At 46.1% G+C, this 16,623-nt stretch overlaps 1 protein-coding gene across 3 annotated transcripts in view; it reads left to right on the top strand.

Annotated features, from left to right (window-relative positions):
• The window catches only part of FAM193A (family with sequence similarity 193 member A), a 198,250-nt gene that overhangs the window by 43,585 nt on the left and 138,042 nt on the right, over positions 1-16,623 (top strand). For 2 of the 3 annotated variants that reach the window (XM_050792252.1, XM_050792253.1), the window contains exon 2: positions 15,556-15,801. In XM_050792252.1, coding sequence (XP_050648209.1) covers positions 15,574-15,801 — 228 coding nt within the window. In that variant the 5' untranslated portion in view covers positions 15,556-15,573. Of the gene's footprint in view, positions 1-15,480; positions 15,802-16,623 lie in introns of those variants that run through there. The other variant, XM_050792255.1, reaches the window with a different exon arrangement.

Genomic DNA, 16,623 nt, shown 5'->3' with positions numbered 1-16,623 from the left:
TGGGATTACAGGCGCATGCCACCACTCCCAGCTAATTTTTTGTATTGTAGTAGAGATGGAGTTTCACTGTGTTGCCAGGCTGGTCTCGACTCCTGAGCTCAGGCAGTCCGCCTGCCTCGGCCTCCCAAAGTGCTGAGATTACAGGCGTGAGCCACCATGCCCAGCTTCTGAAATACTTCAATGTTTTACGTGGGTTAGGTATGCTGGCAATAAATTTCCTGTTTTTGTTTGAGAAAGTCTGTCTTTCTCCTTTATATTATTTATTTATTTATTTTTATTTTTTGAGATGGAGTCTCGCTCTGTCTTGCTCCAGCTCAGGCTAGAGTGCAGTGGTGCGATCTTGGCTCACTTCAAGCTCTGCCTCCTGGGTTCACACCATTCTCCTGCCTCAGCCTCCCGAGTAGCTGGGACTACAGGTGCCCGCCACCACGCATGGCTAATTTTTTGTATTTTTAGTAGAGATGGGGTTTCACCGTGTTAGCCAGTATAGTCTCAATCTCCTGACCTCATGATCTGCCTGCCTCAGCCTCCCAAAGTGCTGGGATTACAGGCATGAGCCACCGCGCCTAGCCCTTCTCCTTTACTTTTAAAAGATCCCTTTGCTGGGTATAGAAGTCACAGTTAAAAGCTATTTTTTCCCCCAGATTTTAGAAAAATTACTCTCTTCTGGTTTTTATGGTTTCTCATAAGAATCCTGCTGTAATTGTTTTTGTTCTTCCATGTGTAATGTTTCTTTTATCCCTAGCTGCTTTCAGTCTCTCTTCTCCTCCCCCGGCCCCCATTCTTTTCAAGACAAGGTCTTGCTCTGTTGCCCAGGCTGGAATGCAGTGACATGATCACAGCTCACTGCAGCTTCGAGCTCCCATGCTCAAGCATTTCTCCACCTCAGGCTCCCTAGTAGTTGAGACCACAAGTGTGGTCTAATTTTTTAAACTTTTTTGTAGAGATGAGGTCTTGCTATGTTGCCCAGGCTGCTCCTGAACTCCTGGGTTCAAGCAATCCTCTCACCCCAACAAGTGCTGGGATTACAGGCACGAGCCCTGCTGTACTTGGTCAGTGTTTGTTTCCTTCCTTCCTTCTACCTCCTTCTCCCTCCTCTCTCTCTCTTCTTTCTTTCTTATTTTCGTATTCTTGGTTGAGCCTGACTTTTGTCCTAATTAGTTGTGTATCCGGTTGTCTTTTGTTTTGAGAAGTGAGGAGTGATAGGACTAGGTGTTTGTTTTGTTGTTGTTGTTGTTTGTTTTTTAACGTTCTCTGTGCTTCTTGGATCTGCGGTTTGGTGTTTGTCATTAATTTTGGAAAATTCTCAACCATTATGTTTTCTGCTCTGTTTAGAGTTGGCCTCAGTTTATTATTTGATGTGTGTTATGCAGCACAGGCTTTGAATTTTTGTAGAGGCGGCTTGGATCTAGGATGAGGAGTGTTTTACCATGGCAGTGTTTGAAATTCTGTTTTAAGTCTTCTTTCTTTCTTGTATTTCACAGGCGGTTTCTTTGCATATTCTTCTCCCAGCTGTATTCTGCTGTTGGCTGTTGTTTGAAGCTTTTTGACTTGGAAATGTGTAGTGATAGTGGGGTGCAGCCTCCTTTTTTGGTTAAGGCTCAGTTTGTTGTTGTTGTTGTTGTTTTTTGAGATGGAGTTTTGCTCTTGTTGCCCAGGCTGGAGTACAGTGGTGCAATCTCAGCTCACTGCAACCTCCGCCTCCCGGGTTCAAGCGATTCTTCTGCCTCAGCCTCCAAAGTAGCTACAGGCACCCGCTACCATGCCCAGCCAATTTTTGTATTTTTAGTAGAGACAGAACCCTGTCTGTATTTCAGCATGTTGGCCAAGCTGGTGCCAAACTCCTGACCTCAGGTAATTTGCTCGCCTCAGCCTTCCAGAGTGCTGGGATTATAGGCATGAGCCACCGCGCCTGGCCGAACCTGAGTTTTAGACGTGTCTAGTAACCCTGGACTTCAGAGGTGCGGCTGTCTCAGCTCCGCCTTTTCCCTGACTCGCTGTGTAATCTTGCCCCTTTTGCAGAACTAGGTCCCTCCTCTCCCTCTTCCCTTCCCCTAGTCACAGTAAGTGTTCACCAAAGCCTCCCCCCCCCCCCCCCGCCGCCCCGGCCCCCCACAAATTAGGACTTTTGTTTCTGAGTGGAGGTTGAGAGGAAGGATTTGAGTGGAATTTCTTGCCCCTCCTTCCTGGCTCCTGGTCCCCTCCCTGCGTTCTGCACTACTGTCTGTGATTCTTAGGGCTCTTTCAGATCTTTTCAGTGATTGCGTCCTGAGTGCCACGGAGAAAGAGCCTGTGAAGTAGTGCAGGCTTTCCCAGTTTCTGCAGCTGCCAGAAATTGTCTTGACAGCCTGTACTCAGCCTTTTGCAATTTGTCTTTTATTCTTGCCGAACTCTTCTTACCGGTGTCTGATTGTGTCTACCCCAGGTGAGTGGATGTGTTTTCTTTCCCTGACAGCACTTGAGATTATGGGCCAGTGTTTGTTCTGTAACCTCAGCAGGTTCAGAAACAGTCATAGATATGAAGTTAGTCTGGCTGTTTCGCACTGTAAGGGTGAGCAGTATGCTCGCCCAGCTCTCTTCATCCTAGTGCAGAAGCCAGAAGCAGCCATGTCTTGAGGAACAGAAGTTTTTTGGTGTAAGTCCAGTTTACCAATTTTTTTTAATGATTAGTGCTTTTGGGGTCTCAAGAGATCTTTGTCTACTCCAAGATTGGGAAAACTTTCTCCTTTGTTTTCTTCTAGAGGTTTTGTAATTTTAGCTGTTATATATGTATAGGTTTGTGATCTATTTCAAGTTAATTTTGGGTATGGTGTGAGGTGAAGTTGGAGGTGTCCCCCCCTCCATATTCATATCCCGTTGTGTATCATTTATTGAGAGATCTCTCCCTGTGGAATCACCTTGTTCATTTGTCCAAAATGTATTTCTTTAAAGAACGTTTCTTAAAAAAATTAGCCATGCGTGGTGGCTTACACCTGTAATCCCAGCTACTCAGGAGGCTGAAGCAGGAGAATTGCTTGAACCTGGGAGGCAGAGGTTGCAGTGAGTGAGGATTGTGCCACGGCATTCCAGCCTGGGCGACAGAGTGAGACTCCGTCTCAAAAAAAAAGACCCCATTTCTAAAGAATATTTCTCACTGTTACTGTTATATACTATAAAAATGCATAAAAGTAATGTACAGGTTTGCAAATTAATTTGACCCCTGGTATAAGCACCATTCAGATGAGGAAATAGAACATTACCAGGACTCCAAAAGCCCACTAAAGGCTACTACTCGATTACAGTTTCTTTTCTTTTCCTTTCGTTAAACATACTAAACAGCAGGGTGTGGTGGCTCACACCTGTAATCCCAGCACTTTGGGAGACTGAGGTGGGTGGATCATGAGGTCAAGAAATCTAGACCATCCTGGCCAACATAGTGAAACCCCCATCTCTACTGAAAATACAAAAATTAGCTTGATGTGGTGGTGCGTGCCTATAGTCCCAGCTACTCAGGAGGCTGAGGCAGGAGAATCGCTTCAACCCGGGCGGAGGAGGTTGCCATGAGCGGAGACCGTGCCACTGCACTCCAGCCTGGTGACAGAGCAAGACTCTGTCTAAAGGAAAGGGAAAGGGAAAAAACTAAACATCTCAGCACTATAGTTTTGCCTGTTTTTGTACCTTATATAGATGGAAGCATCCATACTGAATAATCTAGGGTATACAACTTGTCTCACCCAACAATATTTGAAAGATTTATTTGTTTTGAACTTAGCTATGGTTTATCCATTTTAATTCCTATGTAGTATTTCACTGTAGAGATGACCATTCATTCTACAGTTTATGGGTTATTTCTAGTTTGGGACTGGCATGAATACTCTTGTACACGTATTTTGGTGCATACAGGACTTATGAGGAAAGGTAGATATCCAGAAAAGGAATTACTGGGTCACAGTCTTCATGTAATGCCTGTTTCCCAAAGTGGTTATACCTATTTTCACTCTGCCAGCAGTGCTTGAGAGTTCCCATTGTTTCATGTTTTTGGTTGAGCATGGTTTGTGTCCTAATTTTTTATTTCAGCCTCTTTGGTGGGTAAATGGTGGTACTATGATTTAATTTATCTATGATATGTAACATCATCTTTTCGTGTGTTTATGTCTATAGACCATTTGGGTCATCTGTTGTGAAGAACCTGTTCAAGTCTTTTGCCCAATTTTTTCAACCAAGTTGTGTAATCTTTTTCCTATTTTTCTCATTTTTCACGTTTTTTTGGTCATTTTTTTCATTTTCTTAATGTTTATCTAATAGAAGTTTTAAATTTTAGGCTGGGTATGGCGGTTCACACCTGTAATCCTAGCCCTTTGGGAGGCTGAAGTGGGCAGATCACCTGAGGTCAGGCATTCAAGACCAGCCTGGCCAACATGGCGAAACTCCATCTCTACTAAAAAGACAGAAATTAGCTGGGCATGGTGGTGGGCACCTATAGTCCCAGATGCTGGGGAGGCTGAGGCAGGCAGAATTGCTTGAACCTGGGAGGTGGAGGTTGCAGTGAGCCAAGATTGCGCTACTGCACACCAGCCTGGGTGACAGAGCGAGACTGCATCCCTAAAAATAAATGATTTTTAAATAGTTGAATCTGGGCTGGGCGCAGTGGCTCATGTCTGTAATCCCAGCACTTTGGGAGGCTGAGGTAGGCAGATCACTTGAGGTCGGGAGTTCATGACCAGCCTGATCAACATGGAGAAACCCCATCTCTACTAAAAATAAAAAATTAGCCAGGTGTGGTGGTGCATGCCTGTAATCGTAGCTACTCAGGAATCTGAGGCAGGAGAATCACTTGAACCCAGGAGGCAGAGGTTGCAGTGAACTGAGATTGTGCCATTGCACTCCAGCCTGGGCAACAAGAGCGAAACTCTGTCTCAAAAAAATATATGTATGTAGTTGAATCTGTTGATCTTTTCCTTTATGCTTTAGTGCTTTTGGTGTCTGTCTTGAAAATGTTTTCCTTTACCCAAGGTCAAGAGGATATTATCCATCATCTTTCACATTTAGGTCTATAATTATGGAATTTATTTTTGTGTATGGTGTGAGATGGGGCCCAATTTCATTTTTTCCCCTGATTTGGGTATCTAGTTGTTCTGTGTTAACTTTAAAAGGCCATTCTTTCCATAGTATTGTAGAATGCCATCTTGGTTATAAATTTAGTGTCTGTGTATCATACGTTGATTCTATATTGTTCCTTTGTCTATTTTTCTTTCTTTCTTTTTTTTGAGACAGAGTCTCGCTGTGTCGCCCAGGCTGGAGTGCAGTGACGTGATCTTGGCTCACTACAAGCTCTGCTTCCCAGGTTCATGCCATTCTCCTTCCTCAGCCTCCCTAGTAGCTGGGACTACAGGTGCCCGCCACCATGCCCAGCTAATTTTTTCGTATTTTTAGTAGAGACGGGGTTTCACCATGTTAGCCAGGATGATCTCTATCTCCTGACCTCGTGAACCACCCGCCTCGGCCTCCCAAAGTGCTGGGATTACAGGCGTGAGCCACCGTGCCCGGCCCCTTTGTCTACTTTTCTATCCTTGGGTGGCCAGTACTGCATTCTCTGAATTACTATAGCATTTTTTGTTGTTGAGAACAGGGTCTTGCTCTGTTGCCCAGGCTGGAATGCAGTGTCAGGAGGATGGCTCATTGTAGCCTCAACCTCCTGAGCTCAAGCAATCTTCCCACCTCAGCCTTCTGAGTGGCTGGGACTACAGGGGCACGCCACTATGCCTGGCTTATTTTTAAATGTTTTGTAGAAACAGGGTCTCCCTCTGTTGCCCAGGTGACCTTGAACTCCTGGGCTCATGCAGCCCTCTCACCCAAGCCTCTCAAAGTGCTGGGATTACAGGAGGGAGCCACCATGCTTAGCCTAGTATAGCTTTTTAATAAGCCTTAATAGTCACTCTGTATTGTTCTTCATGAGTGTTTTGGCTATTCTTGGCCCTTTACAATTTTGTATGCTTTATGTGAAATTAAACTTCTATGTCTTAGTTCGTTTGTGTTGCTATAAGGAATACCTGAGGCTGGATAATTTTGCTCCTGGTTCTGCAAGTTGTATAAGAAGCATGGTGCCGCATTTGCATCTGGTGAGAGCCTCGGGTTTTTTCCACTTATGACACAAGGTGAAGAGGACCCAGTGTGTCCAGATGACATGATGAGAGAAAAAGCAAGAGAGATGGGGAAGGAGGTGCCAGGCTCTTTTTAACAGCTAGCTCTCGGGGAACTAATAGAATGAGAACTCACTCAGTGCTGCAAAGACAGCTTCAAGCCATTCATGAGGGATCTGCCCTTATAACCCAAGCGCTTCCCATTAGGCCCACCTCCAAAATTGAGTGTGATGGCACATGCCTGTGGTCTCAGCTACTCAGGAGTCTGAGGTGAAAGGATCGCTTAAGCCCAGAAGTTCAAGACTGGCCTGCGGCTGGGCGCGGTGGCTCAAGCCTGTAATCCCAGCACTTTGGGAGGCCGAGACGGGCGGATCACAAGGTCAGGAGATCGAGACCATCCTGGCCAACCCGGTGTAACCCCGTCTCTACTAAAAAATACAAAAAACTAGCCGGGCGAGGTGGCAGGCGCCTGTAGTCCCAGCTACTCCAGAGGCTGAGGCAGGAGAATGGCGTGAACCCGGGAGGCGGAGCTTGCAGTGAGCTGAAATCCGGCCACTGCACTCCAGCCTGGAGACTCTGTCTCAAAAAAAAAAAAAAAAAAAAGACTGGCCTGGGTGACCTAGCAAAACATCGTCTCTACTAAAAATACACAAATTAGCCGGGCGTGGTGGTGCATGCCTGTAGTTCCAGCTACTTGGGAGACTGAGGCAGGTGGATCACTTGATAGCCCGGGAGGTGGAGGTTGCAGTGAGCCAAGATCGTGCTACTGCAGTCCAGCCTGGGCAACAGAGTGACCCTATCTCAAAATATGTAAATAAAAGAAAAAAAGTTTAAAAAGAAAGAACTGGGGTGGACAACTCTGAAGGAGTTTGCTAGAGAAAGGAAAAGATAGGCAGTGAGAAACTGGGGCAGAAGTGCCACTGAGAGGAGATCATTGTGTTTCTTCAGAATGGGAGACACAGCATGTTTGCATCCTAATGGAAGTGATGCAGGAAAGAAAGAGAAACTGATGATATGAGAAGAGGATGGAATCAATGGGGTGGTCCTCAAGTGGTGACAGGGTGGGGTCTGGTGCACGTGGTTGTGAAGAGGTAGTTGGAGGACGTTGGAAAGGAGGGCACAGGCGCAGGTCTGTGGATGTGTAGGAGCTGTGAAAACTACTGCCAAGTGCTTTTCCAAAAGATTGCTGGCGCTCACACCACCCTCAGCAGTCTGTGAATACCCGTCTTCCTTCATACTCCTCAGCACGGAGTGCCATGTCCTTGTTCTTCCCTTCTGGGCACCCTGCTCTGCACTGACCAAGCTGGAGATCCCCACATCTACTCCACAGCTCCCCTTCCTCTCAAGTTCCCTCGTTAGGCTCAGGGACCTTGCTCCTTTCCTTGTGTCCTGCCATGAAAGTTCCGGTGCCTCCTTACCTTAAGTCATCTCCTCATCTTTTGAATTATGTGGACCATAAAATTTTTAGTCGTCAGCTTGGTGACTTAGCTTTATCAACATTGTATTACGGGAAGGAGAGGATTCTATAAAAAAGCAAGTATTCCCTGTGGGCCCCACTGTTTTAGGTCACTGGCTAGCCTCTGGTTTGGCTGTCCTTGGGCCAGATGCCTCCCTGCTGCTAGGGGAGCACAGGTGATGGTGATGGACAAGGTCCCATCACAGAGGTGTGGGTGACTTGGGGCTTGTCAGGTGTGCAAATGACTACTTCGGAATTGCTTCAGGTCAGTTAATTTTCAGATGCTACCTACCTATTCCATTTATTGTCTCTGAATAAAAGCCATTTTCAGCCATTTTTCTATTTAAGTAGTTTTATTTTTCCCTCTGGTCATTTCTGGGTATTGCTGTAAAGACTGTTAATACCTTATGCAAAATGACTGGTTACTTTGATTTTTCAGGAACCTTCAGAGATTGAAGGGGATACAAACTGCAGTGTGAGAAGTTAGCCCTTTTATACCAACTTTTTATTTGACCTTAGTAGATTAATTTTACTTTAAAGATTGGCAAAGAACAGTATGTTAGAAAGACATGTAAGTCTGCTGCTATTAATAAATTCAAGCTGTTTTGCTCTTTTGCTGTATGGAGCTTGAATGTAGAGACTTGAAGTATTTTGTAGATACTTGTTGTGCTGTCCCATGACAGAGCAGGGATACGAAACTTGCCCTGGCATCCAGACGTGTTCTGAGGCTGGCTCAGACATTTGTTTTCTTCTGGATAAGTAGCATCAAAACAAATAGTAATTATGTTGTTTAGTAGACTTAGAACATAGCAACCACATTTGTATAGGAAAAACCACATTAGTAACATTATGTGGAGAAAAACATTTTGTGTAACTATAGTTCCAGCAAATGCCACTATGCCTTCATTAATGCCTTAAAACCATCTTATTTACATCTATGGAACCACTGGCCATTTAATAGGGCAATTCAGGGGCAATCATTAGAAACAGTTGCAGTTTTCATTAGATTTTTCTCTTTTTTTTCTAATATGTAAACTGAAATTAAAAGTAAATCCTTCAGAGTTCATTCTTTAAAAAAAGTAAGTCCTGAGGAAAACTGTTATATTAGCTATTTAAAAGGATGCTGTAATAATGTAGAATCAATCACTGTTTGCTGAATTTTATTGAGTTTCCATGGAAAAGCCTTGAAATTATAAATTGCTGAGTATTTACTCTGTAAGATTACAGAAATTATTTATCACAGAGCCCAAAATACTTAAGGTAGTCTTGTACCTAACTCATGATATGATTGTTACCAATCTCTTTGTAACCACCGAGAAGGAGGTTTAAGTATTGATGTTAGTAATTGCTCTCCAGGCAATGCCTTTTGCTCAAAGAACCTGCATATGCTTTAGGAAAGCTGAGTTCAGGAAAGAAAGGGAAAAGGGCACAGATATTTTAGTGACTACACATAACAGTGTTCCCTGGACTTGAGTGCAGGTAGCTAATAAAATATCATGTATAGGCTGGTCTTGGTGGCTCATGCCTGTAATCCCAGCACTTGGGGAGGCCGAGGTAGGCAGATCACAAGGTCAGGAGTTTGAGACCAGCCTGACCAACATGGTGAAACCCTGTTTCTACTAAAAATATAAAAATTAGCCGACTGTGGTGGCACAGGCGTGTAGTCCCAGCTACTCAGGAGGCTGAGGCAGGAGAATCGCTTGAATCCGGGAGGCGGAGGTTGCAGTGAGCTGAGATCGTGCCACTGTCCTCCAGCCTGGGCAACAGAGTGAGACTCCATCTCAAAAAAAAAAAAAAAAGAAAAAAAGATCATGTATAAAAATGCAGAAAATTGGCCAGGCACGGTGGCTCACGCCTGTAATCCCAGCAGTTTGGGAGGCTGAGGTGGGCAGATCATGAGGTCAGGAGATCAAGACCATCCTGGCCAACGTGGTGAAACCCCGTCTCTACTAACAGTACAAAAATTAGCTGGGCGTGGTGGCTCCCGCCTGTAGTCCCAGCTACTCGGGAGGCTGAGGCAGGAGGATCACTTGAACTCGGGAGGTGGAGGTTGCAGTGAGCTGAGATGGCGCCACTGCATTCCAGCCTGGTGACAGAGGGAGACTCTGTCTCAAAAAAAAAAAGAAAATTGTGGTTGAGGTAGACAAGACAAAGCGTAGATTATTGATTTGGACTAGTCATTTCAGTTCCCTTAGCATTTACTGGGTGCCTACCGGATGCTGGGTGCATTATGGACATTCATAATGTTGAGTATCTAATGGGAAGATGGATATGTGAAAGATAGTTTTGTAGTATAATGAATATATGGTAAGTCTATAGAAAGTGTAGAAGTTGGCCAGGTGCGGTGGCTCACACCTGTAATCCCAGCATTTTGAGAGGCTGAGGCGGGTGGATCATGAGGTCAGGAGATGGAGACCATCCTGGCTAACATGGTGAAACCCCATCTCTACTAAAAATACAAAAAATTAGCCAGGCGTGGTGGCAGGCACCTGTAATCCCATCTGCTTGGTAGGCTGAGGCAGGAGAATCACTTGAACCTGGGAGGTGAAGGTTGCATTGAGCCGAGATCATGCCACTGCACTCCAGCCTGGATCACAGAGCAAGACTCCCTCTCAAAAAAAAAAAAAAAAAAAGTGTAGAAGTTGTACAGGAGTTGTTGTAATTAGCTGTGTGTGACATGTATTGATTGAAGGGTAGGGAGCAAAATTCAAAAAAAAGTTACCATAGTGGGGTTTGAAGGGATGCCTCGCAGTTGTCTCATAAAGGAAGGGCGGGGAGATTGGTGTTTTAGGGAAGCAAGTAGCAAGTATGAAGGAAGGAAGAGATAAAGCCACATAGTTGGATGGGGTGGGAGTGTGGAACTGTAAGAGTTTGAAGTGGGTGATTTTGCAAGAACACACTGACCAAGGGCCTGGTGTATCCTGCTTGATCCTTTGCTGAGGACTTGATCTTTTTAGGCAGCAGGAACAATAGAAGGGTTTAAGGCAGAGAATGTTCTGGTCATAGGTACAGTGTGAGGGGGTTTTGACAGGAGATGGAGGACATGTGGGGAGCAGACAGCCCTGAAGGCCAGTCGACAGGAGGTGGCAGTGTCACCAGCACGGGGCCTTCGTTTTGTGTGCCTCCTGCTTTAGCCTTCGTGGGGTGGTCTAATCTGGGTTGTGCTGCCGTTACCGGAGAGGATATTGCTTTTACTGTTTTTTTAGCCCTAAAATGCCCTTTTTTCTTCATGTTTATAAGAAGTTTATCTGTAAAGTATTTTTAGTAAGTCTGAGTTTTCATGTTTAATTTGGAATTTCATTTTGGAAACAAATTTCAAAACTAGAATATAAGCCTAGCAAGAAAACAAACGCTATTATGATTTAGTGTCTTTTATGATACACACACACACCTCCCACCCCCATGCACACAGGCCACAATCACTGGGTGGTAGAAAATCAGTTTATTCAGAAAAGGTAAAATACATCATAGATGTAGAACTCAGCTGTTAGTAGTGTTCCCAAAGTGTTTTCAGCAATACTGCCATCTTAGCCATATGTCCATATTCTCCTATGCAAAAATTTCTGAGTTATCTTGGTCCCTTACATGGATATATATACACATTTTATGTATTTACATATTTCGTCTATGTGTGTGTAGGCTTTGGGGGATGATACTAGTATAACGTTCATTCTGGGGTGTGTGTGTATATGTATATGTTTTTTTTTTGTTTTGTTTTTTGAGACGGAGTGTTGCTCTGTTGCCCAGGCTGAAATGCAATGGTGCGATCTCTGCTCACCGCATCCTCCGCCTCATGGGTTCAAGTGATTCTCCTGCCTCAACTTGAGTAGCTGAGATTACAGGTGTGCACCACCACACCTGGCTGATTTTTTGTATTTTTAGTAGAGACGGGGTTTCACCGATTTGGCCAGGCTAGTCTTGAACTCCTGACCTCTTGATCTGCCTGCCTCGGCCTCGCAAAGTGCTGGGATTACAGGCATGAGCCACCATGCCCAGCCTGGTACATTTATTTTTAAAAATATGAATGTAACTAGACTTCTGCTTCCAAGCAAGAGGTAGTAACTAAAAGTGGATTTATCTTCCTCCCTCAAACAATGAAACAAAACACAAAATGTACCAAATAGTAGTTTTCCAACATTGGACCACAGGCAGGCAGGACAGTGATCCCTGGGAGAAGGAGAATAACCGCAGCAAGCCCCAGCGTTGCCCGGGCTTCCTGCCTGGAGAGAGTCTGAAGGTTAGGACTTGGAGAGCTGCCCAGACCGAGCCTGAGGATCTCCTTGATTGAGAAGGCTGAGTTGAGACTTTGGGGAGGCCAAAGTAAATTTGCAGAGCAGAGTACCAGAGCGGAGAGAACTGCAAAGAGGCGAAGGAAGAGCTCTACATAGGGTTCTCCCCAAGCCCAGTTGAGGGCTCGTAAGCACGTGCATGTGGGGAAGCTCTCTGCGCCTGGGCTAGCATCCTGGAAGTGAGGAGCGGGACAAACCTAGGAGCTCACACAGGGCCAGGAGCAGTGTGTGTTCCCACCAGCCATTGTGGGAAAATCTTACAACCTGCAGGACCCTGGGTGGCAGCTCAGGGGGATATTGCCTCAGTTGTGGAGAAGAGGAAAGGCGCTCCTATGCTGCCTTACAGAGCCTATAAGCCCTAAAAGGACCAGACTCTTCCCAAACAACCCTACTATGGCCCACGACTAAGCTCAGAAACTGAAGGAATGAAAAAATACCCAGCACCTGACGCTTCATGCTTGCCCCTGGCTCTTCTTCTCCTCTCACACCTGACAGGTGGCTCCTTCACAGCCTTGTCCACTTCCCTTCCCGCAGCCCTGGTCCAAGCTGTTGCCGTCTGGCTCCTAAATTGCAGATAGTCGTTTCTTCCCATTCTCCCATCCCATCTCTCTGCACGCAGCCTCAGAGTCACGCCTTGACTTGAGTGGCCCTCAGCTCTCCTCCATCTCCCCTTCTGCTCTTGCCAGCCCAATGCCAGCCACTGGGCTCCCCACAAGGTACAGCCATGTGGGTTTCAGGGGTCTCCCCAAGGAGACCCTCACTGGCCACCAGATTAAAGGGCACAGATCCTCTTTGCTGTTACGTTTTTCTCCTTATCGATGTTTAATTAGTTAATATTTTTCATGTATTTGTCTTATTTATTGCCTTTGTCTTTGACAGTTTTCTTCACCATTGTGCTCCCAGTGCCTGGACCAGTCCCTGAGCATGTGGTGGGCTCAGTAAATCCTGGATGACTGCTGAATGTCCGGGAGCTGAGCTGTGTGCCCTCTAGTCTCTCTGGTCATTTCTGGCTCTTACATTATGATTTCAGGCTTGGGGACCTTTGGGTCTGTAGAGCCCAGCATCTCATTCTGTGATTAAAAGGGCAGGCCAGAAAGCTCTGATGGGTGTGGCTGTTCTGCCAGCAATGGGAGCTGTTTTCTAAGACCTGAGGGAAAGAGATGGCTTTATATGGGAGTAAATCGATGTGCTTTTTTTTTTTTTTTTTGGGTCATCATTTAGGTTTTTGGGATTTGTTGGTATGGAAAAATACATGGATTCTCATGGTACTCAGTGGTTTGAGTAGTCTGGCGCTCCCTAGGACACTGTGGGGAGGTAGGACCCAGTTCTCTGCCCCTGTGCCCCGAACATTCAGCTCAGGATGGCTGCTGAGCTGGGTTCGGGAAAACTCTGAACCCTGTGGATGTAACAGGAGTCAGCAGTTTTGATCACTGGGTCATGGAAACGTGAGAATATATATGAACATCTTTTGAGTCTTGCTGGTGTTGTCATTCATTCTTTCAATCACTAATTCATTTACTTATATATTCAGCCCCTTGTTTAAATATGTGCTTCCTGCCAGTCAGCAGGAAGTCTTAAGAATGGAGCCTGGTGTCCAAATGAGAGCCCTCAGTGGCCGTTGAGGGGCCAATCTGTCATGCACACGGGGTCCTTTTGAATACCACTGGGTGGCGGGATAGGGAGACAGCTCGAGGCTGTGGGAAGAGCTGTGGGGCTGGCCGGCCTTGGAGAAGCTTTTGGGTGGAGATGGAGACTGAAAAGCCAGAACAGCCTCAGCCATGTCTGCTCTCTTCTCACCTGGCATGTCCTGCAGCAAGGGCACCCCACATGGCAGGAGAGACCAGCGGGGGTTCTCTCACCCCTCCACCTCACTGTGTGCCCTGGTTCTGGCTGCCTCTGGAATGCCAGGCGAGGCTTCCCTTTGCCCTGCTCCCTGGGAGTGCGTCTCTCCAGCGTCTCCTCAGAGTTCAAGGGAGCTTCCTCCTAAGGTGCAGAGGTAGCCCTGTGTGGAGGACCCGTCTTAGGATTGGGTTGATAGGGGTTAAAACCTTGTGTCTCCCCCCCCAGCCCCACACTTGCTGACCTTGGGACTTTACCCCCATTTCCAGGCGTGTGAGACTCAGTTTCTTTCTTTTTCTTTTTTTCTTGTCTTTTTTTTTTTGAAACTGAGTCTTGCTCTGTCGCCCAGTTTGGAATGCAGTGGCGTGATCTCGGCTCATTGCAGCCTCCACCTTCCTGGTTCAAACGATTCTCCTGTGTCAGCCTCCTGAGTAGCTGGGATTACAGGTGCACACCACCACGCCTGGCTAATTTTGTGTTTTTAATAGAGACAGGGTTTCACCATGTTGGCCAGGCTGGATGGACCGATTCTTTCCTTCCTTCCTTCCTCCCTCCCCTCCCCTCCCCTCCCCTCCCCTCCCCTCCCCTCCCCTCCCCTCCCCTCCCCTCCCCTCCCCTCCCCTTTCTTTCTTCTTTCTTTCTTTTCTTTCTCTTCCTTCCTTTCTCTTCCTTCCTTTCTTCCTTTCTTTCCTTTTTTTCTTTCTCTCTTTCTTTCTCTCTTTTCTTTTTTCTTTTCTCTTCTTTCTTTTCTTTCTTTTCTTCCTTTCCTTTCCTTTTTCTTTCCTTCCTTTCTTTCCTTTCCTTTCTTTCCTTTCTTTCTTTTGACACAGGGTCTTGCCCTCTCACCCAGGCTAGAGTGCAGTGGCATGATCACAGCTCACTACAGCCTCAACTTGCTGGGTTTTAGCAATCCTCTCACCTCAGCCTCCCCAGTAGCTGGAACTACAGGTGTGCACCACTACGCCTGGCTAATAGTTGGATATTTTGTAGAGGCGAAGTCTTGCTGTGTTACCAAGGCTGGTCTCAAACTCCTGAGCTCAAATGATATCTCACTTCTGCCTCCCCAAGTGCTGGGATCACAGGCGTAAGCTGCTGTGCCCAGCCTTCAGTTTCTTTTTCTGTATTTGTGTTTTAAAGGCTAATTTTATTTTATTTTTTGATAGAGTGGGTGGTTATCTTTTGAGGGGTTTTAAGGTATAATAATCTTGCCTTTTTCTTCTACCTCTAAGGCCTCTTCCCCTTGCCCCACATTGTAGGACCTATTTGAAAATGCAGATGTTTATTTACATCAGGTGATAGGAGATGAGCTCAGCATCATTATTGCTGGGCCTGGATGGGAGGCTGGGCCTTGGATGTGCAGCTGCCATCATTTCCCTGTTTATCTTGAATCTGGAATTTGGACAGCCCACCTCAGAGATGGTTTAGATCTGCAGACACACTTAAGCCAGAATTGCCATCTTGGGCCTGAGCCCTGGTATACAGACGCCTCTAGAATAGTGGTTTCAGACTTTGTTGGTGGTAACCAGTTCTGGTAAACAGTCTGAAAATCGAGGCTGATAATTTCTAGCATGTGGTGGAAAAGTAATACAGAGGTCAAGGTGAAGGGGTTAATTGGACAATTTTCTAACTCGTACTATCTAAGATTTTCTTTATGCCACTGTTATTTTATTTGAAGTATTATGAATTTCTAGAACATTAGGTTTAGTTTTATTCAATAAATGTCCTATTTTATGTTTCTGTATATAAGCATACACATGCATTTTAGTTTTAGTTTTACAACTATACATGTATTTTAATATTGGCTTTATAGACGAGGTTTTGAAAATAGAATTTTTTTTTTTTTCTATTCCAGACTCCTTTTAGTTTTGGCATGAATCATAGGACACCACCCTACCCCGCTGGGGATTATTGTCTTCTGTGCAGAAGTGAACGGAAAGACTCCTCATTCTTAGAGAGTGGAATTAAGACTGCGAGCAAATTGGCCCTTTCCATGGCTCCCAAGGGCAACAGTGTGCTGCACCTGCCGCTATGGGTGTGCCCGGACTGCCGCAGGACCGTGGAGAAGGAGGAGAGGCATGGCGGCCTTGACCAGCCAGTGGTGAGTGGCTGCCAGCACAGGCAGCGCAGGGTGTTGGCTCCCCCGACCCCAGGTTATGGGGCCAGCTGGCAGTGAAAGAAATGGATTTGCTTTTGCTTCAGAGGGCACTCCCTCCTGCACCACCTTCTAGTCTGTTCCTCCTGGTCTTCCCTGCCGACACTGCAGTAGGTGGCAGGACACCTGCCTGCCTTGTCTGGACATAATTCAGTCGTCAAGCTTTGTGGCCCTGAAGGGTGATTTTTGGCTTTGAGCTTAGTATTTCTTTGGTGGTGCAGTTTCTTGAAAAGGGAGTACAGTTTTCATGTGTTTAGTTCTCGGCAATTCGACATGCAGGTTAATTCTTTATCCGAGGCAGCTCTTAAGCCTGGCCTTCCCCTTTACTTCTTTGTGCCGCTTCAGCCTCTTGGAGGCCACAGCAAGGCCAGCAGGCTTGGCTGGGAAGACCACACCCTTACTCTCATCTTTGACCGGATGGAGTTTTGGTGGGCCCTTGTTCCGGGTAGGCTTTCACATGTGCTGTTTGGGATCTGGAAGGAGTTGGCTTTTGCAACTGTGTGAAGTCCCACATTCTAGGGCTCTTCTGTGCCCTTTGATTTCTGCTTGCAAGTGGCTAATTATTGTCTGAGCTCTTCTTTTCCTTCTGATACCTTGCTATGTGCAGCCAGGAAGCATGTGCATTCCCTGCTCCTCTGTTTTCTCCTGCAGAACTGCCTTGGGGAAGTCCTGGTGACAGTCTGAAGAGCATGTCCCCACTGCCTGGTGTGGGTTTCCATCTTTTCTGGCCTTAGAGGCGTGCTCCATCTCCAGGGCCAGTTTCTATCC

This window comes from Macaca thibetana, chromosome 5, assembly GCF_024542745.1.
Source record: "Macaca thibetana thibetana isolate TM-01 chromosome 5, ASM2454274v1, whole genome shotgun sequence".
NCBI classification, from domain to species: domain Eukaryota; kingdom Metazoa; phylum Chordata; class Mammalia; order Primates; family Cercopithecidae; genus Macaca; species Macaca thibetana.
This window is presented reverse-complemented; position numbering and strand designations above follow the sequence as displayed.